Source organism: Rhinopithecus bieti, unplaced genomic scaffold (genome assembly GCF_001698545.2).
Source record: "Rhinopithecus bieti isolate Rb0 unplaced genomic scaffold, ASM169854v2 scaffold_11291, whole genome shotgun sequence".
Classification (NCBI taxonomy): Eukaryota; Metazoa; Chordata; class Mammalia; order Primates; family Cercopithecidae; genus Rhinopithecus; species Rhinopithecus bieti.
Genome location: NW_016807158.1, coordinates 782,506 through 799,431, shown reverse-complemented (window position 1 = coordinate 799,431; position 16,926 = coordinate 782,506). Strand labels below are relative to the sequence as shown.

The 16,926-nt window shown below is 37.5% G+C and overlaps 1 protein-coding gene across 3 annotated transcripts in view; it reads right to left on the bottom strand.

Annotated features, from left to right (window-relative positions):
• PTPN12 (protein tyrosine phosphatase non-receptor type 12) overlaps positions 1 to 14,884 on the bottom strand; it is a 74,906-nt gene extending 60,022 nt beyond the window's left edge. The window contains exons 1-4 of one of the 3 annotated variants that reach the window (XM_017880411.1): positions 14,771 to 14,884; positions 4,199 to 4,275; positions 1,980 to 2,075; positions 56 to 94 (exon numbers count right to left, since the gene is read on the bottom strand). In XM_017880411.1, the coding sequence (XP_017735900.1) occupies positions 56 to 94; positions 1,980 to 2,003 (63 nt within the window). In that variant the 5' untranslated portion in view covers positions 2,004 to 2,075; positions 4,199 to 4,275; positions 14,771 to 14,884. The remainder of the gene's footprint in view (positions 1 to 55; positions 95 to 1,979; positions 2,076 to 4,198; positions 4,276 to 14,770) is intronic. The other 2 variants (XM_017880410.1, XM_017880412.1) reach the window with 2 other exon arrangements.
• Positions 14,885 to 16,926: the final 2,042 nt, after the last annotated feature.

Here is a 16,926-nt window from a genome sequence, read left to right as displayed (position 1 = left end):
AACAAGAATATTTATCCCCAAAAATGAAATAATAAGAGGAATAGACTGTACATACCCTTCCCATCTCAAATTCTCGGCAGGCCATTACAATGATCTAAAAAGTGATGGTGGGGAGTGAGATAAAGAATGTATCAGTTAAACACAATTTTACTTTTTAACAAAATACAAATTTCAAGAATTTTGCACCCTGAGAAGTATAATTGGCTTGCCTAAAAAAGTAGTTTCAATATTAAACGTGTAAGTTAAAGAAATTATCAAAATTAGACTTTCTAAACAAAGGCTAACTATAGCAACAAATTAAATTGGTTCCAGTTAACATGATTTTTTTGGTTTGAATTAAATTATGTGAATCTTACAGATTTACTTTGTGACTTCTGAAATTATATTAAAATACCACTTTTAGGATATTTACCTAATTATAAATAGCACTATTAATTAAAAATACATTTATAATTATTTAAATATTGAATGCATTTAACACAATTTTAAAAGGTGATCACACCTGTTTTTCCCCATTTTATAATGTAAACTTTCAAACACACAGCATAGCTGAGAGAATTTTACAGTAAACATTGTATAGCCATCATCTATATTCTATCATTAACATCTCACCATGTTTCATCACATAGCTATCCCTCTATCAATCCATCGTTTTAAAAATGCATTTCAAAGTTAAGTTTTGAACATCAGCATACTCTCCCCAAAAATACTTCAGCATGCATATTATTATCTAGAACACAATAATTTTTTTTTTTTTTTTGAGACAGAGTCTCGCTCTGTCACCCAGGCTGGAGTGCAGTGGCGCGATGTCAGCTCGCTGCAAGCTCTGCCTCCCGGGTTCACGCCATTCTCCTGCCTTAGCCTCCTGAGTAGCTGGGACTACAGGTGCCCGCCACCACACCTAGCTAATTTTTTGTATTTTTAGTAGAGACAGGGTTTCACTGTGTTAGCCAGGATGGTCTCGATCTCCACCTCATGATCCGCCCGCCTCGGCCTCCCAAAGTGCTGGGATTACAGGCATGAGCCACAGCACCCGGCCAATCTAGAATATAATTTTTATATTGTTTCCAGTATTTTTCCCTTGAGGTAAATTTTACATATAATGAGATGCACAAATCCTAAAGTGAACGTTCTCCAAGTATGGACAAATGCACTCATCTGTGCAACACAAATCTTATCAAGACACAGGATGTTTCCATCATCCAGAAAGTTTCTTCATGATCTTTCTCAGTCAATCCCCAAGCACATCTAGTTTTTAAAGTGAAGTACAGCAAATACAAATAACTGGAAAAGTGCCCCCCTTTTATTAATCTTTCAAAGACCACAGGATGTCAATGCTTTAGAATCACTACAATTCCATAAAAAAGCCATAAGACAAAAATGAAAGTTCCACATTACTGATTTTCCACATCCACACAAAGAAAAGTATCAGTGCACATGGTTAGGTTTCAAGAGTATTACAGAGCAGTATAGGGTAGCTCTTTGCAGTATTCTAACTAATTTCTCTGCTTCCAAATCTAAGGACACATTATTTCCCTTCATCCAAAAGAATAAGAGGGCAATGAATGAACTCCAGGGGCAGATGAAATTCTCTTACACTGTATATTTATAGTTAGGTGTTTATATATATTTTCTGAGAAGAGGGACTTAAATGAGTATAACTGTACTATCAATTATTTTACTGACCTATTAGAGCACTAATCCTTTTCTGATTTTTATAAGTTGTTTGATAGTTGTATCATTACTTACTAACTTAGGACAAAATTTAAATTGTTATCACATCTTCTTCTTAAAATATTTAGCCTAGTTTGTAAAATTTAATAAGACATCCTAAAATGTACTCATCTTTTAGTAAACATCAGCAATAAGTAAACATAATTATGGATTTTAAAAAATCCCCTCATTCCTTATTCAGTAAAGCATCCTATATCATTACATATGTATTTCTCAAAATTTATTGTGAAAAGTAAATTACTTACCACAACATTATATTCCCATATCATCCTCCAAAAATCTATTACTGTATTTGCTAAAGGTCCTTGAGTTGCTACATATGCTTTTGGCCCATAGACGCCCTAAAAATGGTTAAAAGCAAATTTCACATTTATTTTGATTACCAAAAATATTTCATTATCCAAAATAAAAGGTTTCAAATTGTATTAGTAATACTGTTGTTTTAACTCAAACCATTTCTAAATAATGTGTCTTTCATAGTATATTGAAACATGGCAAAATATATTCAATCCACTTAAGCTTTTGATGACTGCTATTACTTTTGTGTGTTTACTGGATATGATGCACAGAATAGGTATTTAAGAACCGCCTTATGCCAATTAAAAATTATTACTTATTTAGGCATTAAAAACAAAAGCCCTGATACCTACTTAACAAAGCTAACTGTGGCAGAAATACAGAGCATGCTCTGATTCTAAAACAATACTAAAACTAGTAAAGAGTTCTTTCTTAGTTTCTTCCATAGCTACCTTCCATTATCTATTCAACTCTGAAGTTTATCAAGCATCTACCATACACGTTTTTAATAATGAACATGAGAATATACCAAACAGGGTCACTGACTAAACTGGCACATAACTGACTCATACAATGAATCAGTGTCATTAAGCGTAATTAAAAACTATAACTTTTAACAAACACCCTTATAAAAGAATATGAACACTGACAACATCTGAAATAGCAAACTATCAATTTATTAGTTTTATTTAAGGTATTAATTTTGGTTTTAACTTTGTTTAAAAAAGAAATTTTTGTTTAAAACCATGACTGCTCAATATTGACATAGATATTAACTTTACCACATAAACTTTTTTTTTTTGAGGCAGAGTCTCGCTGCGTCACCCAGACTGGAGTGCAGTGGCGTGATCTCGGCTCACTGCAACATCCACCTCCTGGGTTCAGGTGATTCTCCTGCCCCAGTCTCCTGAGAAACTAGGATTACAGGCCATGTGCTACCACGACCCGCTAATTTTTGCATTTTTAGTAGAGACTGGTTTTCTCCATGTTGGCCAGACTGGTCTCGAGCTCCTGACCTCAGGCGATCCACCTGCCTAGTCTCCCAAAGTGCTGGGATTACAGACGTGAGCCACCGTGCCTGGCCTTACATAAACTTTTATCAGTTAACATTTTTATCAACACAAACATGAAAATATGTATAGACACCATATATAAAATAATTGAAAATTACATTATCATATCACTTGAAAGATTCAAAAACACAGATTAGCTGATGGAAAAAAAGCCTTTTATTTAAACTGAATCAAGTGGCAGTTTGCATCTATCTCTATTGATAACTATAAAGAACTTGACGCTGGGTGCAGTGGCTTACGCCTGTAATCCTAGCACATTGGCAGGCAGAGGTGGGCTGATCACAGGTCAGGAGATCGAGACCATCCTGGCTAACACAGTGAAACCCCATCTCTACTAAAAATACAAAAAATTAGCTGGGAGTGGTGGTGGGCGCCTGTAGTTCCAGCTACTTGGGAGGCTGAGGCAGGAGAATGGCGGGAACCCGGGAGGCGAGCTTGCAGTGAGCCGAGAAAGAGCCACTGCACTCCAGCCTGGGCGACAGAGCAAGCCTCCATTTCAAAAAGAATTCGACTGCTTTTCATCAAAGGGTATCCAAACAAAGGTTATAAAAAAGAGACTATTTAATCTTGGATTTGGGGTTGCCACCCAAAACAGTGACAACTGTCAAAAGTTTTACATTTAAGGCTATGTTCTAGAATTTTAAATCAGTATTATCCAGTAATCCCACCCCTAGTAATTTATGCTAGGAAATTATTCAAAAGAACAAAGATGTTTACTGCAATATTATTATTTTAAAAATCTGGAAACAACCTATATGGGTCAACAACAGGGAATGATCATGTTCATTTGTGCACACAAACCCAAAGGGATAACTGAGAAAATAATTTAGTAATAGGTAAGACTTCCATGGGAAAGAAGAAATAAAAAAGAAAATGTTATCTCTGCTATAACAAAACTAAGTACAAACTATTTATCTATATGAATAAGGAGGCTAGAAGGAAAGCATATAAAAACGATGTGCCAGGGCAGTGGTTTTATTTTTATTTCTTTTGCTGCTGGTATCACGTCCGAGCAATTCAAAAAGGTTTTACGAAACTAGTATGTAGAAAGACATTAATATGGCAGAGAAACACCATTTGAAGTTAGTACATACCTTTATAAAATTTGCATTGATATAGTCTGAATCTTGTGAAGGAGTCTTTAATGTCAATTTAACTCGGCTGTGATCAACTGCAAGAAAAAAATACATAAAATATGTATGGTTGACATACAGGTATTTTCTAATGGAGTGTAAATAAGGTTAAATAGACAGCTTAAGAACATTTACTTTAAAAAACAATGGATGCAAATGGACTCTAGGTATCAGCAGGGTAATTTCTAACATTACACTGAAAGGAAATAAAATAAATTTTCAGACAACCACCACCTGGCGGGCACCTGTAATCCCAGCTACTCTGGAGGCTAAGGCAGGAGAATCACCTGAACCTGGCCGGGAGGCAGAAGTTGCAGTGAGTCAAGATTGCGCCATTGCACTCCAGCCTGGGCAACAGAGCGAGACTCTGTCTTAAAACAAAACAAAACAAAACAGCAACAGCAGCAAAAAAAACACCACCACCAGTGACGTAAAGCAGTGTATTAAAGTTGCAATAGGAATCATCTCCGGAACTCTTTTAAAATGCAAATTCCAGGACATTATCCCTGATTTACTAGGGCAGAGTCTAGGTATTTCAGCCTCTGCAGCTTTTAACAAACATACCAGGTGGCTGATGAATACTAACCAGTGATACAGAAGCCCATATGCTAAAATTCTTATTAAAAAATCTAACTTTCATATTTCACAAGAAACTATAAAAGTAAATTATAAAAAATTAATGAATTGAGATTATATATAAAAGTGCTCAACACTGCTCTGGCTAATAATAGTCATTATTAGGTAATGTAGCTTAGAGTAAAAAAACTTTACAAAAAAATTTTATGAAGTATATTTTCTTTTNGAGTCTAGGTATTTCAGCCTCTGCAGCTTTTAACAAACATACCAGGTGGCTGATGAATACTAACCAGTGATACAGAAGCCCATATGCTAAAATTCTTATTAAAAAATCTAACTTTCATATTTCACAAGAAACTATAAAAAGTAAATTATAAAAAATTAATGAATTGAGATTATATATAAAAAGTGCTCAACACTGCTCTGGCTAATAATAGTCATTATTAGGTAATGTAGCTTAGAGTAAAAAAACTTTACAAAAAAATTTTATGAAGTATATTTTTCTTTTACATTTTTATTGATTTATTTTTTAAAGGAATATGTTTATAATTTTAAAAAATTAGACCTTAAAGAAAAGTATAAAATGAAAAGCCTCCCCTGCCCTTCAGTTCCAGGGCTCTCTCCCATCAAGATACTATATTAAAGTTTTTTTTCCCCTTCCAAGTGTACTTATTACACATATAGCTATATACTTTGAAAAACTACTACACAAATGCAAACATCCTATACATGCTGTTCTGTATCATTACTTTTCAGTTTATAGTATATCCTGGAACTCTTCCCAAAGCACAAAAAGATTTACTTTATTATTTTTACTATTATTTTAAAATACAGAGACAAGGTCTCGCTCTGTCACCCAGGCTAAAGTACAGCGGTGTGATCATAGCTCATTAGAACCGAAAACTGCTGAGCTACAGATCTTCCTGCTTCAGGCTCCCAGTGTTTGGATTACAGGTGTGAGCCACTGCACTCAGCTTGCACTAGCCTATCTCACTCTTTTTAGCTTAACAGAGAATTCCATCCTGTGAATGCTTCATTCTTTATTTAGCTACTCTACTGATGGGCCATTTTTTTTCCTATGAAAAACATTACTACAGTGAACACTAATGTACATATAGCTGTTACCAGCATTGCTGTAGGGTAAATTCCTAACAGAGGAATTGCTACTTGCCTTCTAAAAGGTATGTAACAATTTATACAGGGTTATTTAATAAGGGTGACTGGGTATTACCAAACTTTTCGTCACTGACAAACCAAAAAGTAAAAAGATCTTGATTTAATTTCCATTTCTTGAATTATGCAAAGGATTGTATGTTTTAATATATTTACTGGTTATGTGTACTTCTTTTTCCATAAACCACTTGTTTATATGCTTTGCCCATTTTTCCATGTCTGTTTTGTCCTACTGATTTTATGAAATCTATGCAAAAGAAAAAATCAGCCGTCCGTCACAGGAAGTGCAAATAGTTTTTTCCAGTTTGTGCTGATGTTTAAAACTTTTATTTAGAACTAATTTTAGATTTATAGAAAACTGCAAAAATAGCACAGAGAATTTCCATATACCTCTCACTGAGCTTCCTCTAATAGTAACATATTATATAACCATAGGACAATGATCATAATACCACAAAATCAACAGTTATAAAACTATTAATTAAAGAAGACTATACACATCAGTGTTTTTTAAATCTTTTTTCTCTTTCAAGGATCTCATATTAAATTTAACTTTTCGTGGCCAGGCATAGTGGCTCACACCTGTAATCCCAGCCAAGGTGGGTGGATCACCTGAGATCAGAGTTTGAGACCAGCCTGGCCAACATGGCGATACCCCATCTCTACTAAAAATACAAAAAAAAAAAAAATTGGCAGGGCATCGTGGTACATGCCTATAATCCCAGCTACTCGGGAGGCTGAGGCAGGAGAATTGCTTGAACCCAGGAAGGGTAGGTTGTGGTAAGCCAAGATCGCGCCACTGCACTCCAGCCTGGATGACAGAGTGTGACTCCATCTCAAGATAATAATAATAATAATTTTTACTTCTCCTTGGTCTCCTTCAACCTAAAAAAAGTTTCTCTGATTTTTTTTTTAAATGACTGGAATGAAGTTATGAATTTTTGGTAATACCACTGAATGATGTTGTGTCCTTCTCAGTACAACACATCGGGGATACATGATATACATATGCTTCAGTACTTGTGATGTTAACCTTGGTCACTTGGTTAATATGGTATTGCTTGGTTACCAAAAGGGAAAGTTACTGCCTTTCCCTTTTATAATTAGTAAGTAGTTGAGATTAGATGCTTTCAGATTATGAAATCCTAAAGAAGTAGAATTGCCTAGTATTCATTGTTTCTGGATTAGAAGGGACTGTAACATATAACACATAAAATGCCATTATTATTATCACATTATAATCCCTTCTAATCAATGAATGAATATCAAAGGCAGTTAAAATACAAAAGGAAACACTGAAATGTTAACAGACATGAATAAACTACTTAGCAAAGTATTAAAGAACAACTAATAGTCACTAATTTATTTTTCACTGGCTCAAATTTTATACATAGCACTAAGGCCCAGTTCTGCTAATTTAATTGATAAATTTACTTTTAAAAAATATTCTTTAGAAATTTGTAGAAGAGACATATAAGGAGGATATACTTGCTTCTGGTGCAATTATTCATCTCCTCACTGTATTCTAAGAAACAGAATGTTTACAACATGTTTGTCAATGCTCTGTCATTTATTTCATGCCACCTTACATGTCCCATCCCCCTTTTTATATGCCATTTGGGATAGGAAATACACATACAAAAAAAAGCTATGCTCCTGGAAAATGAGAATAGAATATTCAGTGGTTAGGATAATGATGGCTGAATAACTACAGGAAGCTTCCTCTTACCATGTTTGCCAGTAATAAGGGGTCTCAGTTAATTACCCTTATTCACATGGCATATTAGCCTCTATTCAAAGTATCTCAAAGGCAGAATACAATAGTTGGTTTACCACTGGGTCCTCAGTAGAGTTTCAGGTGACCCTAAATCCAAATGGGAACAGTTACTCCCAAATGATAGTTAGGACTGGTGCCAGGCTGGCTACATGCAGGCTGGTAATTTCCTTTTTTAAAAAATTTTCTAAGATGGAAAATTTTAAGCATACACTAAAATAGAACAGTATAACGAATCTTTGTATATCCATTACCCAGCTTCAATAATTATCAACATTTTGCCAATCTTATTTCATCTACCCCAATCATTCAACAGCTGGGGAAAGCAAATTAAAATCCAAGATTTCTGGAGTACTACGTCTTACAGTAAGTTTAATTCAGTAAATTAAAATGGGGCACAGAAATACCCTTTTAAAACTCCCCATTTAAATTCTACAGGCAAATTTGGTAGTCACTGCTTTCTATTATGTACTCACAGCATATTAGATTTTAAAATCAACATTATGCTACTTACACAGCATATCATGTGTATTTTGATTTTTTTGGCATTTTAAATGTGAATTTTAGTATCATTCATCCAACAAATATTTATTGTGTGTAATGAGCACAATAATGTTGTTCATATATCCATAGTAAAGTAATAGCAAGGAAAGGGAGTAAGGAACATCTTGAGGATATCAGCAGTCTTCAGAGCTGTGACAAGCTGAGTCTCAGGGAATGAGAAGTTTGCCAACTGATTAAAAAGAAAACAAAATAGGGCATTATAGATAGCATAATAGGTTCAAAAATATAGAATTAATAAAAAATAGCTACCATGGAATGAACGTTTCCTCTAAGCAAAGAAATTTATCCTCACCACACACCCATGGAGATAGAAGTTATTATCACTATGCACAGAGGTATGCCCAAATCACAAAACTGAGGTGGCAGCGCCACATTTGAAACTGGGGTTGTCTGATTTCAAAGCCAAGGCTCTGGGTCTAAATAAGTACATGTACTGAAGAGGTGTGAAGCAACATGGGACTACTGGAAGAAAGAAGCGGTGAGCAACAAGGCTGAAAATGTAGCCGCCTGTTCTCACTCACTTGACCATAGAGCAAAGAAGGGGTGGCTTGGAATTGGAGTATGGAACAAATGCATGATTTCAAATAAACGAGTGGATATCCATTCCAGTTCTGTCCATTGAGAAGGCCTAGAAGCAATGACACACCAAGCCCTGTTCAATGGTGGGGTCATCCAGGACTTTCAGGATTGCTCCCCACCCTCCCAGCTGGCTTTTCTGCCACAGCAGACCGGGTGTCCTTCACCTGCCTGCGTCTTCTGTAGTTTGTTAAGCAGCACCCTTAGCTCCTGTGACACCTTAGGGAGAAAGCCACAGCACCTGTGATGTTGGGCCAGCATTAACACCCGGCAAAGTGCTGGGAACTAGAAGTAGCGAGAAAGAACTTGGGTGGCTGTTTTAATATTCTTCACTGGTGCTCTTTTTTTGTCTTCTGAGACGGTGTCTAGCTCCATCACCCAGGTTGGAGTGCATTGGCACCATCTTGGCAACCTCTGCCTCCAGGTTCAAGTGATTCTCCTGCCTCAGTCTCTTGAGTAGCTGGGACTACAGGCATGTGCCATCATGCCCAGTTAATTTTTGTATTTTTAGTAGAGGCGGGGTTTCACCATATTGGCCAGGCTGGTCTTGATCTCCTGACCTCAAGTGATCCGCCCACTTCAGCCTACCAGTTGTGGGATTACAGACATGAGCCACCACGCCTGGCCAGACTGGTGCTCTTATTAAGCACATTTAGAAATAATCTAAATATTTAAAAAATGAAAACAATTATTTCTCTCCATGGTTTTGCTAGCTATCCATCCAAGAGAAACAAAATCATAGGTCCACATAGAGAGTTGTATGACACGTTCATAGCAGCATTATTCAATATGTTCATCATCCGTATGATGGAATATTATTCAACAACAAAAAGGAATGAACTATTGATGCATGCTACATCATGAATGAATCTTTAAAATGTGTTAACGAGAGGCTGGGCGCGGTGGCTCATGCCTGTAATCCCAGCACTTTGGGAGGCCGACAGGGGCGGATCACGAGGTTAGGAGTTCCAGACCAGTCTGGCCAACATAGTGAAACTCTGTCTCTACTAAAAATACAAAAAATTAGCCAGGCATGGTGGTGTGCGCCTGTAATCCCAGCTACTCAGGAGGCTGAGGCAGAAGAATCACGTGAACCTGGGAGGCGGAGGTTGCAGTAAGCCGAGATAGTGGCACTGCACTCCAGCCTGGGTGACAGAATGAGACTTTGTCTAAAAAAAAAAAAAAAAAAATGTGTTAAAGAGTTAGACACAAAAGACTATATATTGATTGTATGATTACATTTATATTAAATTCACAGAAAAGGAAAATCTATACAGACAGAAAGCTGATTAACAGTTGCCCAGGGCTGAAGACTCAGATCTTTTGGGGGTGATGGAAATATCTTAAAACTAGATTGCATTAATTGTTGCAAAACTCTATGAGTTTACTTTTTAAAAAAATCATTGAATTGCGCAATTAAAATGGATAAATTCAGCATCCTGAGTAGCTGGGACCACAGGTGTACACCATCATGCTCAACAAAGCTGTGTGTGTGTGTATGTGTGTGTGTGTAGACTGAGTTTTGCTATGTTGCCCAGGCTGGTCTTGAACTCTTGAGCTCAAACAATCTGCCCAGCTTGGCCTCCTAAAGCGCTGGGATTCCATGCGTGAGCCACTGCACCCAGGCAATGAATTAAATAGTTATCTAACAGTAAATAAGCACATATCTCTCAGTACAATTACTTCCAATATAAATTTCCAGGCCAGGTGCAGTGGCTCACACCTGTAATCCTAGTACTTTGAGAGGCCGAAGTGGGTGAATTACCTGAGGTCAGGAGTTTGAGACCAGTCTGCCTGACATGGTAAAAACCCGTCTCTACTAAAAATACAAAAACTTAGCTGGGCATGGTTGCGGGCACCTGTAATCTCAGCTACTTGGGAGGCTGAGGCACGAGAATTGCTTGAACCTGGGAGGCAGAGGCTGCAGTAGGCCGAGATCCCACACTGCACTCCAACCTGGGCGACAAAGTGAGATTCTGTCTTACACACACACACACACAAAATCCAAATCAAAATAACTAGAAATTTACTGGAGACCTACTTATCAAACCTTAGATAACTTAAAGGAAAAAAGGCACTGTCACTCTGATTATTGCACAGTGATTAAGAACTCGAGCTCTTGGACAAGGTCTCCCAATGTTGACACTCACACATTTTGGCTTGGAGAAGTCTTTGTTTGGGGAAGGGGGCTGCATCCTGTGCATTGCAGGATGTGTAGTAGTATTCCTAGCCTCTACCTGTTAGATGCCATTAGCAGCCTGTCCACTCCCATACCCCAGTTGTGACAACCAAATCTCTCCAGACATTGCTAAGTGAACTTTGAGGGGCAAAATCAACCTAGTGAAGGCTTTAAAACTACCTGGGTTTAAATTCTTGCCCCACACTATTATTTAACTGTGAGACAAGCTTTTTAACCTCTTTGTCTCAGTTTCCTATTTGCAAAATGGCACATAACAGTATTTACCTCAGAGTTTTGCTGTGATGATTATGGTAAATAATCCATTTATCACAGAAATCAGCAAACCATACAAATCAGAACTTTCATTTTTCAGAGGACCAGTTTAACAATACACCACTAACCTTTCCCATTACCCCTAGTCAAACTGTAAACTTCCCCTTCTATTCTCTGCTTTCTCCCTTATCCCTCATTCCAACTATATTCTCAATAACACTAATTACCATCACATGTCAGACCACATATGTTAATTTGTATTGTCCACCACCTTGACTAACATATAAGCTCCACAAGGGCAGGGATTTTGCCAGTCTGTTTTTTGTTGCATTCCCAGCATATAGTACACCCTCAGAGCTTTCTGTAAAATGAGTAAATGCCGAGAGAGGTGGATGACCTGATGTTAAGAGTTGGAGACCAACCTGGCCAACATGGTGAAATCCTGTCTCTATTAAAAATACAAAAATTATCCGGGTGTGGTGGCGGGTGCCTGTAATCCCAGCTACTCGGGAGGCTGAGGCAGCAAAATAGCTTGAACCTGGGAGGCAGAGGTTGTAGTGAGCGGAGATCGCACCACTGCACTCCAGCTTGGGCGACAGAGCAAGACACCGTTTCAAAAACAAAAACAAAACAAAAAAAGAAACAGCATATGAAAACAGAAACCTACAGCTAGATGACAGAAAAAGAAAGTGGACAGGCTCTCTGAATGTGTGCGTTAATAATTCCAGAGCAATCTGGGATCACTTTAAGATTATCTTGCTTAATATAAAGCATTCAGAAAGCCACGTCATTCCCTATTCTGAGGCAGACTGGTGCTATGGTCTGAATATCTGTGTCCGTCCCAAATTCGTAAGTTAAAACATAAATTCCAATGCAACAGTATTAAGTGGTAGGGCCTTTAGGAGACGATTAGGTCATGCCTTGTAAATGGGATTACCAGCCTTTACTAAATAAAGATGCCCGAGGGAGCTTGTTTGCCCCTTCTACCATGTGAGGTACAGTGAGAAGGCACTATGTATGAACCAGAGTGACCCTTCACCAGACAGCAAATCTGCCGATGCCTTCATCTTAGACTTCCCAGTCTCTAGAACTTTAAGATACAAATGTCTGTTATTAATAAGTGACCCTGTTCATGGTATTTCTCTAACAGCAGCCTGAACAGACTAAGACAACGGGTAAGAAAAGTGGACTGTATTTTGCAAAAGCTTAATGACTGGTTACTATGTGCTAGGTACCCTTTTTTTTTTTTGAGATGGAGTCTCACTCTGTCGCCCAGGCTGGAGTGCAACGGCGCAATCTTGACTCACAGCAACCACCGCCTCCTGGGTTCAAGCAATTCTCCTGTCTCAGCCTCCTGAGTAGCTGGAATTACAGGCACGCTCCACCACATCTGGCTAATTTTTGTATTTTTAGTAGAGATGGGGTTTTACCATGTTGGTCAGGCTGGTCTCGAACTCCTGACCTCGTGCTCCAGCCATCTCGGCCTCCCAAAGTGCTGGGATTATAGGCGTGAGCCACCATGCCCAGCCACTAAGTACACTTTTAAGCATTTAGTATTAACCTGTCTATTGTGCAGATAATCCTAAAAAGTATTATTATAACCTCCATTTTAAGGATGACAAAACCAAGGCACAGAGAGGATCAGTCCAAGGTCATATAGCTAGCAAGTGGTGGAGTCAGGATTTCAACTTCCAGAATCAGAACGCTTTACCATTATTCTATGTTGCCACTTGTTAATTCTGCCAACACAGGCTATCCACACATCCCACAGTTGATAATAATGTAGAACAACACAAGAATGAAGGATTAAATTGAGGCAAAGAAGTTAGTGGAGAAAAGAGGGAAAGAGATGAGAGGGAAGAGGTGTTTTAAAAGAGTTATCGGGCCGGGCGCGGTGGCTCAAGCCTGTAATCCCAGCACTTTGGGAGGCCGAGACGGGCGGATCACGAAGTCAGGAGATCGAGACCATCCTGGCTCACACGGTGAAACCCCGTCTCTACTAAAAAATACAAAAAACTAGCCGGGTGAGGTGGCGGGCGCCTGTAGTCCCAGCTACTCCAGAGGCTGAGGCAGGAGAATGGCCTAAACCCGGGAGGCGGAGCTTGCAGTGAGCTAAGATCCGGCCACTGCACTCCAGCCCGGGCGACAGAGCCAGACTCCGTCTCAAAAAAAAAAGACTTATCATGGAAGAAGAAAATTTCAAAAATAGGGATTGATCAATGGCATCAAAATAGTTCAACATCCTTTAATAATCAATATCCTTCCTGTTAGAATAAACAAATCTGGCAATTAAAAAGCCACTGGACCCTGGGCAACATGGGGAAACCCTGTCTCTACTAAAATACAACAAATTAGCTGGGTGTGGTGGCAGGCACCTGTATTAGAGCTGTCCCAGCTCTCAGGAGGCTGAGGCACAAGAATCGCTTGAACCTGGGAGGTGGAGGTTGCAGTGAGCCAAGATCCCCCCACCCCGCTCCAGCCTGGGATAAAGAACAAGGCTTTTGTAACCAAAAAAAAAAAAAAAAAAAAGTCACCAAGAACTTTAAGGACACTTTAGAGAGAAAAACCTTTAAGACCGAATGAGAATTGAGGAAATGACGTAATGGAATGTAGATATTTCAAAATACTTGAGAAGAAAGAAAGACGACTGGCAGCTTTAAAAGATAGCAAGTGTGACGTATAGCTTTTATTGGATAAAGTGATGGCACACTTTAAGTATATTTCAGAGTTAAAGTTATTTTGCCAGAAAACTATGCTATTTTAAGAATACAGACAGGGCGCAGTGGCTCACACCTGTAATTGCAACACTTTGGGAGGCTGAGGTGGGAGGATCACATGAGCTCAGGAGTTTGAGACCAGCCTGGGGAACACAGTGAGAACCCCCACCTCTAAATAAACAAATAAATAAATAAAATATTAGAATGTAATGCAATCAATCTAAGACATATACTTAGAGACACATATTCAGATTGCTGAGAATAGTACACACACAGATGTCCGAGTCATCCTAGGCTTCATTTTCTCATGCATAATTAATCAATTAGGGTTCTTGTGAATAGATATATGAAAAATCAACATTGTTAGCATTTTATAAAATGTATTCAGTTGTCTTTATTATTTTAATGAAATAACGTCTTTGAACAGAGACTTCACAAAAGATATTTTCACTTGGATTTACAGCATTTAAAAGTAATTTAGAATTACAGCAACTATGATACTTAAAGGAAAAAAATTAAACAAAAATTAGGATCAGAAGGAAAACAAAAGCCAAATTAAGAATTTTATCTTTTCGTGTACTCTGAAAGACAGGTTAATTACTACTTCCTTAACAGTGAAACTCAGGAAGAATAAAACTAGTTAGGTTACAAAAGGCTAATTAGCATTTCTATGTATTTTATCAAGGGCATTTGAAACTTACATGGCAGTATGTCCTTGTATCTGTTCTTTTTAACATTTTCTTCTTTTTCTCCAGTGGCTGTGGGATATATCTTTTCTGTTCTATATTTGGTAGACAATCTTCTTAACCGCTTAAAATACAAAAAATAAAAATTAAAGTTTAGAGAAACAGTGATTTTTAAAATTTTTAATGAAATCTGGTGACCCCAATTCCTCACAACTCATTTTCCTGTCTCTGAGCTCTTAATTTTCCCATCCCTTAATAATTAACTCCAAGGATAATTTCTTTTATAGCATAAGAGGAAACATAAGATTCATATTTATTTCACATGAGCAGCAAAGAGGGAAAACAGAATAAAAGTAATATAATTTAAAGATATCATTAATAAGCTGAGTCAGAATATTTAACTCAGTCTTTAACATATTCGAGAAATTTCGGTATTTTAACTAAGGGTCACAATAACAAGTTCTAAAATCATGCCTAAAAGAATTATGTACAGGTTTCTTTATTTCTTCTCTCAATAAACCATGAGCACGCACCCATGATGTGCCAGGCTTTCTCCCAAGGCATAAGCTAATAATTACGTACAAGACACTGCAAAACAAAGTTCTTTCATATTGAATTGGAAATGTCCAACAAAGACCAATTCTGCTTATTCACTGCATTACAGAAGTAGTTTGTGGGTTAGTGACAAATTCTTACCACATATGGCAGTAGGGATGTTCTTTGGGCTGGAATATTTCTGTGTGTCAGTAATACACTTCCTGCTTTCAGAAGCACTGAAAGTCAGTATTGTGAATTGTTTAAATTCTACACAACTACATTCCTGAAATTTAATTTCAAAGGAACTTTCTTTCAGGCCTCAAGACATATTGAAAGCATTCTGGTTTTACCATTCAACAAATTATTAAATACAAATAAAATGAAAATAAGTCTGGTAAAATTTAACTTTCTACTTTATTTTGCTACTTGTGATGCTGATATTTAAGGAACTGAAACTATCTATAAACCTTTTCTTTTCTTTGAAAACTACTAAATTTTGTCATCACAATACTAGAGACCTACAATAGGTATACATTTTTTTCTTTATGATGAAGATTTATTAGAATCTTACTCTGCACTGGCACAATGTCAAAGTAAAATTCCCCACATTTATGATGCTATTTCTTGTGATTTCCTGTGGTAATAGAGTTCTCCAAATACATACGTGTGTCAGAGGAAAAACTGTATTCAAAAGTAAGTGGGGGCTGAGCATGGTGGCTCACACTTGTAATCCTAGCATTTTGGGAGGCCAAAGTGGGAGGACTGCTTGAAGCCAGGAGTTCAAGACCAGCCTGCTTGACAATGCAAGACCCTGTCTCTATAAAACTAAAAAAAAAAAAAAAAAAAAAAAAAAAAAAAAGGTAAATTGGTTATTGATGAGAGTACGGGAAATCAGAACTACAATACAATGTTGGTAGAAAACAACATATTAGCCCAACCAACCCCTAAGGAGGATAATTTGGTAATTACAAATGCACCCCTCAATCCAAGAAGTGTACTTCTATAACTTTGTCCTCCAGATAAAAATGGGACACACATGAAATGATTTATCTTCAAAGTTACATGCCACAGCACTTTTTTTGTTTGTTTGTTTGTTTTGAGACAGGATCTCGCTCTGTTGCCCAGGCTGGAATGCAGTGGTGCGATCTCGGCTCACTGCAATCTCTGCTTCCAGGGTTCAAGTGATTCTTCTGCCTCAGCCTCCTGAGTAGCTAGAATTACAGATGCGTGCCACCAGGCCCAGCTAATTTTTGTATTTTTAGTAGAGACAGGGTTTCACTATGTTGTCCAGGCTGGTCTTGAACTCCTGACCTTAGGTGATCCACCCGCCTCAGTCTTCCAAAGTGCTGAGATTACAGGTGTGAGTCATGCGCCCAACCACTGCAACACTGTCAGTAATAGCAAAAAAACTACAAACGATCAAAGAAACCTCTTAATAAAAGACTGGCTAAATGTTTTATTCATACCATCAAATATGAGAGAGCTAAAAAACAAATGAGTTAGCTTTTATATATAGTGAGATGACAATATCTGAAAATACATATTGAGTATAAATGTAAAAAGCAGGAAACATAATAGTGTATATTATATTATATATACAGTGTAGTATGTATATATGTAATACTACTACTATT